The 17,733-nt window shown below is 36.3% G+C and overlaps 1 protein-coding gene across 31 annotated transcripts in view; it reads right to left on the reverse strand.

The window, feature by feature from the left end:
- trak1a (trafficking protein, kinesin binding 1a) overlaps positions 1–17,733 on the reverse strand; it is a 118,486-nt gene that overhangs the window by 64,572 nt on the left and 36,181 nt on the right. For 15 of the 31 annotated variants that reach the window (XR_002455744.3, XR_012391916.1, XR_012391917.1 and 12 more), the window contains exon 1: positions 6,811–6,906. The exons of the other annotated variants lie outside the window; for them this stretch is intronic. Coding sequence is in view for 5 of the 15 variants with exons in the window: in XM_009292045.5 (XP_009290320.2) it covers positions 6,811–6,814 (4 nt within the window). In the remaining 10 variants the exon portion in view is untranslated. Of the gene's footprint in view, positions 1–6,810; positions 6,907–17,733 lie in introns of those variants that run through there. 31 annotated transcript variants of the gene reach the window in all.

Consider the following 17,733-nt stretch of genomic DNA (forward strand, 5'->3'; position numbering starts at 1 on the left):
CGCGAAGCTAATCTGCGCTGATTGGACCAATGACAGCCTGTTGCGATTGGTCGACTGCCTTCAGTCAGAGTGAAATGCCAAACAGCTAATCAGCAATATAAAAGTAATCACAGTTCATACACGCTCGATAGTGTAGGCGTGGATTTTAGCTGCCAGTGGGTCAAAATAAATACAGACTATGGACTTGAAAATACAGACGACTAACTATTTTATTGAGCAAAAACTCCAAAAACAGTTGAGGAGATCTCCTAGCTTCTCACTCTGCTCTTTTCACAGACACACACACACACACACACATATTGCACAAACACACACACGCACTTAACCCTGCTCCGGACGACAACGCGCGCACACACACACACACACACACACACACACACACACACACACACACACACACACACACACACACACACACACACACACACACACACACACACAAACACACCTCTGGACGACAGCGCGCGCACACACAGACACACACACTATCCTCGTCCACGGAGCTCCGTTAACAAAGCAGCACGCGTCGCGTTTTTAACGTGGCTTTGCACGCGATAAGAGAATATAGCCAGTTAACCTGATACAGTACACGCGGTTACAAGTAACAAATCACAACTAAATACATTTGCAAGCTACGAGGCAACGAGGCAACTTTAATCGCACGTACTTACACTTGAGAAATGGAGGAAGAAACCCATCCTGACATGTCCATCATTAAGTTACTCTTTACTGATCCTTCCTTTAACAAACGCTGATGAAGTATTCTTTGTAGCATGTAGTTTCCAGAAGTTTCCAGTAGTTTCCAACTGCTTGGTTATAATGCTGAGGTTTCTTGTTTGGGTAGAGACTCAATATATCCATCTGCAGTGTGACTTCAATCGACCGGCATGTTTGTGTGTGTGTGTGTTTGTGGGTGTGTGTGTGTCTGGGTTTCTGCGTCAGAGGGCGGGGCCTCAGGTTTGAAATCTCCCGGGTTTGCGCGTGCACGTGAATAACTTGGTTTCGTTCGTACGTCATGGCGAAACACCTAATGAATCGGTATCAAGGCGACTCGTTTGAAGCACTATGAGTCGACTCTTTTATAGATGAATCAACCGTTTTAAACACTGTACACTAACAGATTTAAGCCTTAGCTGTATACTTCACTTCACTTAGAGTTGTGTTACACACTACATGGAGGGGAATTTTCAAAAACCCATAATATGGGCTCTTTAAGAATTCTGTTGCTTCAACTCATTTTAAATTTAAGAGCAATTTCATGCAGTCAACCTTGCCTTTAAAAATATTCATTTTCACCAAAATACGGAAACCGTTTTTGGGTTTTTTCGGAAAGCAAGTGTCTTACAGTACTTTATAAATACTCAAAAATGCATCTGTCAATGTTTTAAATTATTATATTTGATTTACCAAAGTCACACAAGTGGCAATTTCACATCCGTCACATCCATAACGCAGAGATGTCACATCCATAATGACACTTTTTCCTCATAAATGTGAAAATATTAAATTAAATAAAACCAATCATTTTTGTTTTATAGTGAGCCAACTCTTATCCTTTTGATTATCATTATTTATTTTAGGTTGTGCAGTTTAATTCACTGTATTTCTACAAAGTATGTTGTATACTGCAAACCAGCAGACTTTTTTTCGTCACATCCATAATGCGTGTTTATTTTCCTCATTTTCCTACTTAAAGTACAAAACATGTTTACAGATTGATATTTTTCTGATCCCATCTCTGTGTTCAGTTATTCTGGAAAAATAAACTGATGTCTCAATATAATGTTAACATATACTTTCTCTGTGAATTTATGTCCTGAGTTTTACTGCAAATGTCACATCCATAACGATGGAATTGCAAATTAGTAGTTAAAACAAGCAACAGAAGTCATTTTTTTTGAGTGTAGGGGAAAAAGCAAAGTATAAAAACCTTTAGATGTAATAAATGTCTAATAACTGTATAATAACAACTTTAATACATACAAGTGAAGTCAAACAAGTTTAAGGCTAAAATAAATGCTGAAAGTGTGTAAATGTGAGTCTAGGCTGACCTCTGGTGGTCAAATGAAAAGCTACACCACTCAGTTGATCCTTCAAACCACAAAACCATTCGAGTTTATCAATGAAAACGCATATAAATAGCAACTCTTTAACATTCGACTGACAAAAAATGTGAGTAGAATGATAAAATGCATGGATTGTGGAAAGAAACTGGTTAAACGTTTGGTCCATGCCATACACCAAAAGATTACATCATTACATTACGGCTAATTTTTCAGCAGCCACTCTCTCACATGAATATTTTCCTCAGCCCATCCTCCCTTCACACAACATGCTGTTGTTCAGCCCAGCCGCTTGTCCTCCATCAGACAACCAGGCCTTTTTTCCACACTGCCAAGACCATTAGAACAACTCTCTTCTGTATTAAATCGGCTTGATGGCTTCCCATAGCACAACTGCAGGACTGAAATACTGTATATGTGTGATAGAAGCCGCATGCTTGTGTTTAACTAAGCACAAGGGTTTACCTCTCCAATAGGATTGGCGTTGTGGGTACATTACTGAGAGCAGACAGAAACAATGCAACCACATTACAGCTGTAATGACAAAGGGATGAAACACCGATGGTGAACTGAGAGAGATCTTTGACACACATTATTAAAACATCTAAACCCAAACCTTACATTATACCTCACACAAAATGACACTGTGATCAGGGGTCAGTATGATATGGTTCAGGAGTCATATCATACTAGAAAACAGCACAAATACTGCAGAAGAACCCGCATAGACCCAAGAATCTCACAGAAAGTCAAGTTTGGTGAAGAAAAAAATCATGGTTTGGGGTTACATTTAGTATAGAGGCGTGTAACAGATCTGCAGAGGGGATGGCAACATCAACAGCCTGAGGTATCAAGACATTTGTGCTGCCCATTACAAACTACAGAAGAGAGCAAATTGTTCAGCAGGATAGCGCTCCTTCTCATACTTCAGCCTCCACATCAAAGTTCCTGAAAGCAAAAAAGGTCAAGGTGCTCCAGGATTGGCCAGCCCAGTCACCAGATATGAACATTATTGAGATATTTGAGAGATTTGTGAGACACAAACACACTACAATAAAGCATTACTGCATTTACTGTTAAAGTATTACAATCATGGTGACATTAAACTACTAACTTGACCTCTAAAACAAATATAAAAAGACAACAGCTGCACTTTTACCAAAGAGCAACAGTGATCTCCTGTCTTGCAGTCGGAACAGAGAAATGTGTTGAGACATGGTGTCCGTCTGTCCTGGAAAGCGTTCGAGGTGGATGACCAGTGATTATTTCAGGCTTGTCATTTTACAGCAACAGCACGAGTGGCCAAACCAGACTGCCCTTCCAGTCTCCTTCACCATTAAACAGAAAATCAACTACAGCCGTTTGAAGAAAAACACCAGTTTGCAGAAATTAACACCTGCAAAGTATGTACAGACTTACTCAATAATTCTGCATTTTACAATAAGGCTCCATTAGTTCATACATTTGCTTACACAAACAAACAATGAACACTACATTTCTTACAGTATTTATTAATGTTTGTTAAAGTTGGAGAGGTGGAAATAAAGTCATTCTTTGTTAGTTCTCAAACTCAAAGTGCTTTATGTCAATGCATTTTAATAAGGCATTAGTGAATGTTGAACTTTGATTAATAAACACTGTGCAAGGACTTTCAATTCTTAGTTCATGCTAGTAAATACTGTACATACACATCTCCCATATTGTAAATCGTTACCATCAAATATAATACAGTTAACTTGTAAATTAGATAGATAGAAAGACAAACAGACATAGAGATGTGTTTAACACAGTGCTGGCTTCTTTTATCAGGACGGACGGACGGACGGACGGACAGACAGACTGACTGACAGACAGACAGACAGACAGATAGACAGACAGACGGATAGACGGACGGATGGATGGATGGACGGATGGATGGATGGATGGATGGACGGATGGATGGATGGATGGATGGACGGATAGACGGACGGACGGACGGACAGACAGACAGACAGACAGACAGACAGACAGATAGATACGGACGGACGGACGGACGGACGGATGGATGGATGGACAGATAGACGGATGAACGGACGGATGGACGGACTGACGGACGGACGGACGGACGGACGGACGGACGGACGGATAGATAGATAGATAGATAGATAGATTGATAGATAGATAGATGGATAGATGGATAGATGGATGGATGGATGGATAGGTGGATGGATGGATGGATGGATGGACGGACGGACGGATGGATGGATGGATGGATGGATGGATGGATGGATGGATGGATGGATGGACGGATAGACGGATGGATGGATAGATGGATGGACGGATAGACAGACAGACAGACAGACAGACAGACAGACAGACAGACAGACAGACAGACAGACAGATAGATAGATAGATAGATAGATAGATAGATAGATAGATAGATAGATAGATAGATAGATAGATAGATAGATAGATAGATAGATAGATAGATAGATAGATGGACAGACAGACAGATGGATAGACGGATAGACGGACGGACGGACAGACAGACAGATAGATAGATAGATGGATAGACAGACAGACAGACAGACAGACAGACAGACAGACAGACAGACAGACAGACAGACAGACAGACAGACAGACAGACAGACAGACAGACAGACAGACAGACAGATAGATAGATAGATAGATAGATAGATAGATAGATAGATAGATAGATAGATAGATAGATAGATAGATAGATAGATAGATAGATAGATAGATAGATAGATGGATAGACGGACGGACGGACAGACGGATAGACGGATACAGATGGATAGATGGATAAACGGACGGATGGACGGACGGACAGACAGACAGACAGACAGACAGACAGACAGACAGACAGACAGACAGACAGACAGACAGACAGACAGACAGACAGACAGACAGATAGACAGATAGATAGATATTAGGAAGTAGTTTTTGGATTATAGTCTATAGACATGTATGTTAACAGACATGCGCATAAACTTTGTAAACAAAACAAGTTTGTATAAATCAAATGAGTTATGATTATGTTTTTTGGCATGACTTAAAAAGCATCTAGTGCTTCAGTGCAAGCAAGAACATCTTCTGACCTTTAGCACAGAGTGAGCAATGCCCTGTAGTCAAGTCTACAAATGCCTGTTTTATTATTGTACTAAAAATAGTAGCTTTTTACTACTGTTATCATTATACAATTAGATATAATATAATTGTATAATTTGCAGTAGTTAGCATTTGAAGTGGATCAAAACCTTTTATCAAAGGTGTCTCCTTTGAAATAGTTGTTCATTTTCAAATATTTCTCAAGTGATATTTAATGGAGCAAGAAAATTTTCACAGTATTTCCGATAATATTTTTTCTTCTGGAGAAAGTTTTATTTGTTTTATTTTGGCAAAAATAAAAGTAGTTTTACATTTTTTAAAAGCCATTTTAATGTTAAAATTATTTGTCCCCTTAGGCTATATTTTTTCAATTGTCTACAAAACAAACCACTGTTATACAACGACTTGCCTAATGACTTGTCTAGTTAACCTAATTAACTTTTAAATGTCACAAAGCTGAATACTAGTATCTTGAAAAATATCTAGTCAAATATTATGTGCTGTCATCATGATAAAGATAAAATAAATCAGTTATTAGAAATAAGTTATTAAAACTATTATGTTTAGAAAATTTGTTTAAAAATATATATTCATTATACTGAAATTGAGGATATAAAAATATAAAATATAAAATAATAATAATAATAATAATAATAATAATAGTATTAATAATAATAATAATTCTGACTTCAACTATATAGTGTACATAAATATATACATATATATTTATAATATGTGTTTACCGGTCAAAAGTTTGGGGTCAGTAGGATTTTTTTTCTTTTTAAAATAAACGTATCCTGGTCATCAAGGCTGCATTTATTTAATCAAAATTACAGAACACATTGTAAAATGATGAAATGTTATTGCACTATAAAAGAACTGTTCAAAAGTAGATCATAATTTAATTTAATCATTTATTCAAGTGGTTTTATAGATGAATTTTTAGCTTCATTACTCCAGTCCTCATATGAGTCACATGATCCTTCAGAAATCACTCTAATATTAATAATTATTATTGATTTTTATTATTAACATTATTATTATTGGTAATAGTCATAAAAGAAATGAAACGAACTAGAGTAATAATTTAATTTGAAAGTAAATACAATAAGTAATAAATAAATAAGTATTAAACAATATTTCTTTACATTTAATAAATGCCGCATTGATGAACAGAATCATTTTATTTAAATTATTAAATAACATTAATAATGATAAAAAAAGACTGACCCCAAACTTTTGACAGACAGTGTATGTAATATATATTATAGATAAACAAACAAACACACAAATATACACCAACTGTCTATAACAAGTTTGTCTACAACCTCTACACACACACACACACACGCGCACACACACACACACACACACACACACACACACACTAAAGTGATGGAAAATTTCCAATCCAAGACATAAAAAATAAACTACTCCGAATGGATTTTAACTGCATCAGAAATGTGATTTTTGCTGAATTTGCTCAAGCTCACAGTTCAACGAACTCTAAAACGAACAGCTCAGCTTTAACTCAGAGAAGGTCATCTACCAAATATCTCTGCCTACAGCTAGACAGGCTCGAGAAACAAAAAACTGAGTGAGTAAAAGCGGAGTGAAAGTGAAGAAGAGCAGTACTCACTCATGTTTCTTCAGCCACGGGCTCTCTCTGTTCACTCGCCCAAACTTACATTTTCCACTACTTCAGGATCAGCCACGGCGTCGACAGAGAGCGAATGAATATGGGAGGAAGGAAGAGAGAGAGAGGGAGAGAGGGAGAGGGGAAAGACGAGGGAGGAGGCGGTGAGCAAACGCGGACATGATCCAGCCATGTCTGGCATGCTGATGATGACAGCAGTCACATGGCCTTCACTAAACATAGACTCAACCACCGGCTTCAGCGCTCATTGTTCTTTTCCTCCTGACTCTGGATCAGCTCTCTTTTCATGAAATAAAACAACGACTACAAAACATGTGTGTTCTGTTGTAGTTTCAGCAGGGCTGCGGATTGGGGGGTTTTGGGGCGTGTTTTTGACAGGAAGTTTAGATACTGTAGCCCCAGGGGGAACTGGAGCAGATATAAATCTAGTGGTTTAACAGCTGTTGAGCGTGCAGTGAGTGTGGAGAGGAAAGAAAGAGATCTCAACAATGATACATACTGTATATACTTATAAACTATGTATGCTTAATGTTATAATAATAATAATAATAATAATAATAATAATAATAATAATAATAATAAAAATAGCAACAATAAAATATATTATTATTATTTTTATTATTATAATTAATAACAACAACAATACAATATGTAAAAACAATATAATAATAATAATAATAGTAAATATACAGTAACAATAATAACAATAATAATAACAACAACAATAAAAGTGTAAAAATAACAATATTTATAAATTTATTATTAGTAGTATTAATAATAATAATAATAATAATAATAATAACAATAACAATATACATATTATTACTATTATTATTATTTTTTATTCACACAGATATTTAAAAAAGAAATTATTAAAACAAACAACCAGCATTTTTGAAATAAAGTATGTATATAATATATTATAATACAATATAGTAGTTTTTGAAAAAAAAATTAAATATTAAAAGACAAATATTTTAAAAATTGAATTATTAAAACAAAGAAGCAAAATATATGTATAAAAAACATTAAATACAGTATGTTACTTGGTCTATTTTGGCAAAGAATTGCCATCCATTTGTAAGAAAATCCCTCTGTTGCAATATGTGCAAATTTTGGCACATATTTCGCTCCATACAACTAAATTTTAACACCACTGCATTTTTGCTCAAACTGACACTTGTTTTTGCAAAGTGGTTTTCTATTTGCTTGTGAGTCGAGTGAATTTTTACAAAGATTGTGATTGTTTGCAAAATGCTTGATTTGTTTTTGAAATGTTGGCACAGATTTCACTCTATATCTGTCCTCAACTAAGTTTTTACTCAAACTGACAGTTGTTTTTGCAAAGTGGTTTCTGTTTGTTTGCGAGTCGAGGGATTCTTTGCAAAGCAGATTGTGTTTCTTTGCAAAATGCAGGATTTGTTTGTGAAATTTTGGCACAGATTTCCCTCCATACAACTAAATTTTAACATCACTGTGTTTTTGCTCAAGCTGACACTTGTTTGTACAAGATGGTTTCTATCTGTTTGCAAGTCGAGTGATTCTTTGCAAAGCAGAATGTGTTCCTTTGCAAAATATTAGTTTTGTTTGAGAATTGACACATATTTTGCTCCATACAACACAATTTTAACATCACTGTGCTTGCCCAAACTGACACTTGTTTTTGCAAAGTGGCTTCTGTTTGTTTGTGACTCGAGTAATTCTTTGCAAAACAGACTTTTTGTTTGAAAAATGCTGTGATTGTTTTAAATATTTTGGCACATATTTTGCTCCATACAGCTACATTTTAACAATCACAGGGTGCTTTGCTCAAAGTGACCTTTGTTTTTGCAGAGGTTTCTGTTTGATTGCGAGTCGAGTGAAAATTGTGTTTTTTTGCAAAACAGTTTTTTTGTGTTTGAAATTTTGGCAAATATTTTGCTCCATACAACTAAATTTTAACCTCACTGGGTTTTTGCTTAAATTACACTTGTTTTTGCAAAGTGATTTCTGGTTGTTTGCGAGTTGAGTGCCTCTTTGCAAAGCAGAGTGTGTTTGCAAAAAGCTGAATTTGTTTGTGAAATTTTGGCACATATATCACTCCATACAACAGTCCTTAACTACGCGTTCTCACCCTCCCTCTCTCTCTCACTCTCTCTCTCTCTCTCCCTCTCTCTCTATGTACAGACAGAAGTCAAACAGTGAATGTCAAGGTTGTTTAACGTCAGAGACTGCTAACTCACTTGGACACTGAGCTGGAATTCACATTCGAATAACAAGCTACAGACTACTTTGAACAACTAAAACACACACAAACAAACAACGAACTTACTAGACTCTTTAAATGAACAGTGACCTCTTATCATGAGTGACTTCGGAAGGGCTTTAGCTCTGCATGTGACACTGACAGATGGTAAGCACACAATTCAGAAAGTTATCTAAGAGAGAACATAATCAAGCAGGAAAAAAAACTGCCTCATTACCTTATTAACTACACACCTAGAAATCTCAAGGCAATAACAGCATTTTCTAACTAATACAGAGTGTTTTAGTACATAAATTCCGGGTATTAAACGATTTAAAAGAGATGAAAGTGGCAATTCTGCACCTGGTTATTAAATCTTAATGTGTTCTCCATTTATTTTGAATGATCTGATGACTTGGCATATAAGAGCATGAGCGGACGTGTGGGAAAACGCCAACGTGGACCGCAGCACATGCCTGCCTTAAGGAGATGAATGGGAATCTTTGGGATCAGAGCCAATCAGATGGCAGCTGAAATGAAATGTAATGTAATGCAATCCCACTGGAAATCTTGAAAATATCTAGAAGATTTGGTAATAATTGTGGCATACATGTGCTTGTGCTCAACAACGGTTCAAAATAAATCACAGATATCCAATAAGAAATAGTGTGCTTAATTAAAAGATTTGCACATCCTTTCTAAACCACAGATCGGTGGTAAACTTCTATGGCAACAACAGCCAAACAGAATCTGTGTTTTGGGAATGGTGAGATAATCTTTCCTGTGAGTCAGAACAGGCAGAGTGACCTCAGTAACTGCACAGTTAAACATGAACACACTGCACACACACACTTGAGTGTTGACTTTACCAAGAAGTGACCTGTTACAGAACACAACAGGGAGAACAGTTCAAAGGCCTGTAATGTACTTAACAAGCAGACAAAAAAAAAATGAACATAAAATGTGGTCAGGGTGGAAGAACTGGTGCAGAATAAATGTTTCATTGCAAAAACTAATGATGGTGTTTCTAGTGCAAAGTACAGACTCACAGATTCCTCTCATGTTGCAAAATTAAGCAGCATGCAGCACACAGGTGACCTTTACAGAAGAGTTTTAACACTGCCTCTTGTTGTTTGCATTTCTTTTTCTTTTTATTAAACATATATTATATTATATTATATTATATTATATTATATTATATTATATTATATTATATTATATTATATTATATTATATTACATTATATTTTAAAACTTAAGCTTTTAAATTTGACTTTAAGCTGTATACTAGCTTTTTGCCAAATAACTAGTAACATATTATTCATTATTATCATCAGCATGGCAAAGACTAAAAATAAAACTTGAAGTTAGTTATTAAAATTGTTTAAAAAGTGTTAATAATAATAATAATAATAATAATAATAATATAAATAAAAAAGCCAATAACAATCACCAATAACAATCATCATCATCATCCTAATTTTTAATATTAATATTATTTCCCAGGAGGGCAAATAAAAAAAAAAATAAATAAATAAATATAAATAAATAAATAAATGGCCAAATAACTAGTAACATTTTATTTATCCTCATCATCATGGCAAAGACTAAAAATAAAACAAGTTACTTAAAGTTAGTTATTAAAATTGTTTAAAAAGGTTTATGTTATTATTATTATTATTATTATTATTTTTTAATCATCATCATCATCATCATTTTATTATTATTATAATTTCCCAAGAGGGCTAAAAAAAATAAATACATACATACATACATAAATAAATAAATGTAATAGCATAATATTATATAATATAAATATAGCATATTATCTATTATTATTTGTTATTTATTTATAATTACTTATTATTTACAAGACTAAAAATGAACAAGTTACTTGAAATTAGTTATTAAAATAATGTAAAAAAATGTGTTATTTAATATTAATAACTACAACAACTATTATTATTATTTTTATTATTATTATTATTATTAGTAGTAGTAGTAGTAGTAGTAGTAGTAGTAGTAGTATTATCATCATCATAATTTTTATTATTATTATTTCACAAGTAAATAAAAAATAATAATAATAATAAATAAATAAATAAATGTATTAGCTATTTGACATTTTATACTAACTAACTAAAATGTCATGTTTTGAATTATTTATTATTAATTACATATTAAATATGATTTAAACATGCAGATATGAAAAATAATAAATATATCAACATGTACATTATTATAGCACATCTATTATTATTGTTTTATCTTTAGGCAAACTTTTTTTTATATATACTGTAAAGTTTAATTGTGTTCGGTTTCTTAAAATAGCCTACAGTATACTGTTTTAAGGGTGGCGTGGTGGTGCAATGGTTAGCACTGTCACCTCACAGCAAGAAGGTCGCTGGTTTGAGCCTCAGCGGTTCATGTGTGGAGTTTGTATGATCTCCCCTGTGTTCGCATGGGTTTCCTCCACAAGTGCTATAGGTAAACTGGGTAAGCTAGTGTATGTGTGTGAATAAGTGTGTATGGGTGTTTCTAAGAGATGGATTGCTGCTGGAAGGGCATCCGCTGCGTAAAACATATGCTGGATAAGTTGGCAATTCATTCCACTGTGAAAACCCCTGATTAATAAAGGGACTAAGGTGAAAATAAAATTAATGAATGATATTGTTTTAAAATTTTATAAATCTCAAAAGCCATACAGCCCATTTGATAGAGGCGCAATTAAACATAAGAAACCACAGCACACCGTCTAAAACCATAACACAAGACTAAACTTAACTGAACCATTTAAACTCATTGAACTATTATTGCATCTGGGTAAAAGGTCGAATATGTCAGACAGCACAGAGATAAGACACAAGCCCCTGACTGCTGCATCTCAAACAGATTGCAAGCAAGCATTTGAGAATCTGAGAAATCTGTTGGAGAAAATACTGATTGTTGGACATCATCAGCAACTCTAGACATCCACTAGATGGCAGCGTGCCATGATTCTGCATTTAGTTAGTTCTGAGAAAAGTAGGTTAGCTGACCTAAAGCTTTTCATATGCTAATGAGCTGCCTGTGGCATTACGACACTCTAACTGACGGATCTTATCACATACGAAAGCAAAACACACGGGGGGAAAAAACAATGACGTGAGGGAGACGGGGAAATGTGGAGCCCTTCATCTGAGGAAAGGCTGCTCACAAAACCCAAACCACACCTGGAAGCAAGCATTATGAAGCTGTCTGAAGACTTTATTACTTGCCCTATGAAGAATAGTGAGCCCTTACTAGCCATCTGTAACTAAATCTAGCTAATGTTTTTGTAGGTCGAGGAGACATCGCTTATGTTGTTACTATATACAAAATTAAATGAGATTGGATTGTTTTTACCTATGGAGTATTTAGTTAATGAAATGTGATTTACTTTTTTTTTTTTAAAAAGAGAGAAAATTATTTGACACATTGAGAACGGCATCTACTGTTGATATAACAACTCTACAAAACAGCACGGCAACATGAACAAACTAACTCTTTCTTATAAAACGTAAAAAGAAATCAATTTCAGACTGCCCAGTACTAGTGACAGTACAAGAGTAACAACAAAACGATGCAAAATGCACTGGGAAAATGCACATTTTTAGCTGGCAGTGCGTAGGAAGTCTCACATAGTTCATTAAGGACTATGTGTCAGCCAGGAGGAAATGACAGCCCAGTATTTTCACTATGTAAATTCAGCCAACTGAGAATCTGTGATAACAGGCAGAGGAAAGGCCATGAATGGATTATATTTAGTGATTATCACTAAAGTATTCACTCTAGATCAGTGGTTCTCAAACTGTGGTACGTGTAGCACAAGTGGTACGCGGATAAATCAAATATGTCATATGTACATGTTACATATATTTAAATAAATCATCAAAAATGATTTATATATGAATATGATGACATAAAGTCTATATTTATGAGGTCCAGGCAACATTTTTCCAGGAGTTTTTTCATTTTTTTACTTTTTAAGAACAGTAACCTACCGTTTTTTAACTTTCAAAAGCACAATTTAATTAAAATGTTCTCAATAATAGGAACTAATCTGCCTCGTTTTTGAACTGTACAGAGTTTTAGCTGCTTTACTGGACCTAATACGCTACTGTATTTCAATACTGCTCACTGTGATGGTACTTGCAAAGACAACTTTTTCTGAGGTGGTTTGAGAACCACTCAAACCACAAACCTTTGAGAACCACTGCTCTAGAAAAAACCAACCCATCAAGCTGTAACATAATTATTAAGGTCAAAGATCTGGGAACTCCGTCAACATTACAATTGTGATGAGATTAAAACGGTGATAATTACTGCTAAATGATAAGTATTTTTTTTCTGTCAAGTATTACATTGTTTTATATCACAACCCCGAATCAGAAAAAAGTTGAAACAGCATGGAGAATGCAAGTTAATATAAGAAAGAAGTGATTTCCACAGTTACTTTGAGTTGTATTTCATTGCAGACAATATGAACACAAAATATTCCATGTTTTGTCTGGTCAACTTAATTTCATTTGTAAATATGCATCCTTTCCTGTCATTAAGACCTGCAACACATTCCAAAAAAAGTTGGGACAGGAGCAGTTTAGGGCTAGTAATCAGGTAAACTGCTTAAATAATAACGTGATTTGAAAGAGGTGACGTCAACAGGTGATTGTAATTAGGATTTAGTACAAAAGCAGCATCCAAGAAAGGTCAAGTCCTTTAGGACCAAAGATGGGCTGAGGATGTCCAGTTTGCCAACAAATTCAAGAAAACATTACAAAAATGTTTAAAATCAATGTCCATCAAAGAAAAAAGGAAGACATTTGGATATTTCACCTTCAGCAGTGCAGAAAATAATTTAAAGGGCCATGAAACCCCCTCGATTCAGCAGGGTGTTTTCACACCTCTACTTTGAAAAAAGTCAGAAAAGTGGGCGTGTCCAGCGTTGTTTAGGGGGGAGTGTCGGGGGAAGAAAAGAGGGATGGTGTGGGAGTGTCTATTTGGGCGCGCTGAGTTTCAGAGTCAAAATACACACACACAGGGGACAAAGTGACTGTGTTTACTTGGACATCTGTAGTCGAATTTTTTGCCAAATTATTAAATGGTGGACTTTAACTGCAGTTTGGCTCTTTCATTCAGGGAATTCATTTATGCCCCTCGCGACAAAACGAGATATTTGATTCGAGGAATTGCTGTAAGCGTGTATTGTTCATGCAATGTTTGATACCGCACGGCGAATGAGAAAAAAAAACTCCTCATTTCCCGGAAACTTAGATCCACACGGCAGGTAGTGTCAGAAAGCTGCGTGTGTTATTCCAGTCACAAAATGCGGTGAAAATCCTACACAAGGTTATAGTTTGGTTGTAGTGCTAACATGTTTACACTCGGTGCAATAGTTTGTTCGATACAAACAAACTGAATAAACAAAGAGCACTGGTCGCTCACTTACCAAATCTGTAGAGACAGGACAATCCACAGCAACTAGAGCCGCGTCTTTATTAAGAGGAGACTACAAGCGAATCCGTATCTCAGTGTTTGCAGATGAGAACAGCTCTCAGGTAAACAATAATCCTCCTTAGACACATAAGTTATTGTTGTCGAGCGTCGCGTACAATTTTATTACACGCGTGACTCCAGCTGCGCTCTGAGTGATGGATGTCAGAGTGATGAAAAATAAACATTATTAGAGTTTTGGCCTGATATAGACCCAATGTGGCACATATTTTGCCACTCTAGTAAAACCTGACACTGTATTTTTCATCTAAGTGATTTTCATTTATCGTATTAACTGGTAATACTTTACAATAAGGTTGTATTAGTAAATGCTAATTGGTGTATTTACTAACACGAACAAACAATATACAATACATTTATCACAGTATATTTTCATTCTTCATTAAATTTAGTTAATGCATATAATAATAATAATAATAAAGTAATTTACTAAATGCATTAGTGAATGTTAAACTATTATTAATAAATGCTGAAAAAGCACTGTTCATTATAGGTTCATGCTAGTAAATACATTAACGAACATGAACTATTAATGCCTAAAGTGTGAACTGTTAATGGTCAGTTACCCTAATGCCTAGTTCAGACTGCGTGATTTTAGCCCCGATTTCGGATCGCCGACAGGTTTTGAGAAATCGCCGACAAATGCCTGAAATCACAGGCAAATCGCTGCTCGTGCACGTGGGTGACTATCACACAGTATGAACGATCAAAGACGCGATCTGAGAGAATCGCCGATGAGTCGCCGATGCCTGCGAGATATTTGGCGCGCTAAATATTTGGAGCTGTCGGCGATTCAAATCATGCCGTGTGAATTGAGTTTTAACTGAAAAAAACATCAGCGATCGCCTACAGCCAATGAGAGAGCAGCTTTCACTTGTGTGTGCGTGTGTGTACACCTGCTGCAGGTCAGCGGGAGGCTGGGGGAGAAGTTAAAAGCGCTCTTTTTCGGTTTATTTGGACCCACGAAATGGAGGAAAAACTAGTGGAGGTTTGACAGGACTCAGCAGCAACCGTGTCTGTTTGACGTTTAATACAGAAAGAAATTAGTTTATTATCAACGTTTAGGAGAAATGGCTAATTCCCTTTAAACCCAGGTGAGCAAACATGTACATGTTCTACCCCATTAAAGGCTTCTTTTTCATTATGTAGTTAATAACAAAAGATATAATGCGTGTTTTTGGCAGTGAGACGTAGTTTGGACGACGTTGTCGGCGATTCTTCCTATAGTAAAGTCATGCAGTGTGAAACCCCCTGTCACCGATCCATCTTGCAGTGTAAACAAAGCAGCGACGAAACGCTAGCCCAGATAGTCACGCAGTGTGAAAACATCTGTGACACGACTACTTTGAAAATCATGCAGTCTGAACTCGGCATAAAATGCTTTAATAGTACATAACCAAACTTTGGGATCCCATAAAAACAGCATTCAGCCAAATACGACCAATCACAAAACAGAAAACCCTGAAGACCAAATAAGTAAATCTATTTATTATAAATAAACACTGATCTAAGGTCTCTTTCCCACCCTCCCCTTTTCTCTGAGGACATCGTAACCTCCGGAAGTGACCAAAAAAACAAACAAAAAAGTCATCTTCAGCCTGAATCCCCGGCACACACAAACATAACAGGGTTACACAACGAAGAGCGTTCATGAGAGGCTTTTTGTCAAGGGCTCGTACAATGTGTCTCCAAGAGGCGACAGCAAAAAAACGACAACAACCAAAGTTGGTGCCAAAAACTCAGCTACACTTGCCAATTATATTAATTTGGCATCAATGAAGTGAAAGCGGCTGGATGTGCAGATCTTTCAAATGGAACCTAACACTATTGCCCATGTATCCATCCACAGTATAACACACAGACACACATACTTATTATATTTGCCTGTGGCAAATTCTGAAGGTGAAAGAGACCCCATTAAGTAGGGTGCGAATTATACATAGGCGATTGGTGGGTCAGCTTTCACAGTAATGTTGGTTTGTGTAATACATAATTCAATTAACCAAATGTACACTCACTGGCCACTTTATTAGCTACACCTTACTAGTACCAGGCTGGACCCCATATTGCCTTGAGAACGGCATTAATCCTTCGTGGCATAGATTCAACAAGGTCCTGGAAATATTCCACAGAGATTTTGGTCCATACTGACATGATAGCATCACACAGCTGCGGCAGATTTGTCGGCTGCACATCCATGATGCGAATCTTCCGTTTCACCACATCCCATAGGTGCTCTATTGGATTGAGTTCTGGTGACTGTGGAGGCCATTTGAGTACAGTGAACTCATTGTCATGTTCAAGAAACCAGTCTGAGATGATTCACGCTTTATGACATGACGCATTATCCTACTGGAAGTAGCCATCAGAAGATGGGTACACTGTGGTCATAAAGGGATGGACATGGTGAGCAACAATACTCGGGTCGGCTGTGGAATTGACACGATGCATAACTGAAACTAATGGGCCCAAAGTGTGCCAAGAAAATATCCCCCACACCATTACACCACCACCACCAGCCTGAATCGTTGATCCAAGGCAGGATGGATTCATGCTTTCATGTTGTTGACAGAAATTCTGACCGTACCATCTGAATGTTGCAGCAGAAATTGAGACTCATCAGACCAGGAAACGTTTTTCCAATCTTCTATTGTCTAATTTTGATGAGCCTGTGTGAATTGTAGCCTCAGTTTCCTGTTCTTAGCTGACAGGAGCGGCACCTGGTGTTGTCTTCTGCTGCTGTAGCCCATCTGCCTCAAGGTTGGACGTGTTGTGTGTTCAGAGATGCTCTTTTGCAGACCTCGGTTGTAACAAGTGGTTATTTGAGTTACTGTTGTCTTTCTATCAGCTGGAACCAGTCTGGCCATTCTTCTCTGACCTCTGGCATCAACAAGGCATTTGTGCCCACAGACCTGCTGCTCACTGGATATTTTCTATTTCAGACCATGCTTTATAAACCCTAGAGATGGTTGTGCATGAAAATACCAGTAGATCAGCAGTTTCTGATATCCTCAGACCAGCCCGTAAGGCACCAACATCCATGCCACGTTTAAAGTCACTTAAATCACCTTTTTGTCCCCTTTCTGTTTCTCGGTTTGAACTGCAGCAGATCATCAGATTTTTTGCGGGGTCCAATCACACACATACGCA

This window comes from Danio rerio, chromosome 16 (genome assembly GCF_049306965.1).
Source record: "Danio rerio strain Tuebingen ecotype United States chromosome 16, GRCz12tu, whole genome shotgun sequence".
NCBI classification, from domain to species: Eukaryota; Metazoa; Chordata; class Actinopteri; order Cypriniformes; family Danionidae; genus Danio; species Danio rerio.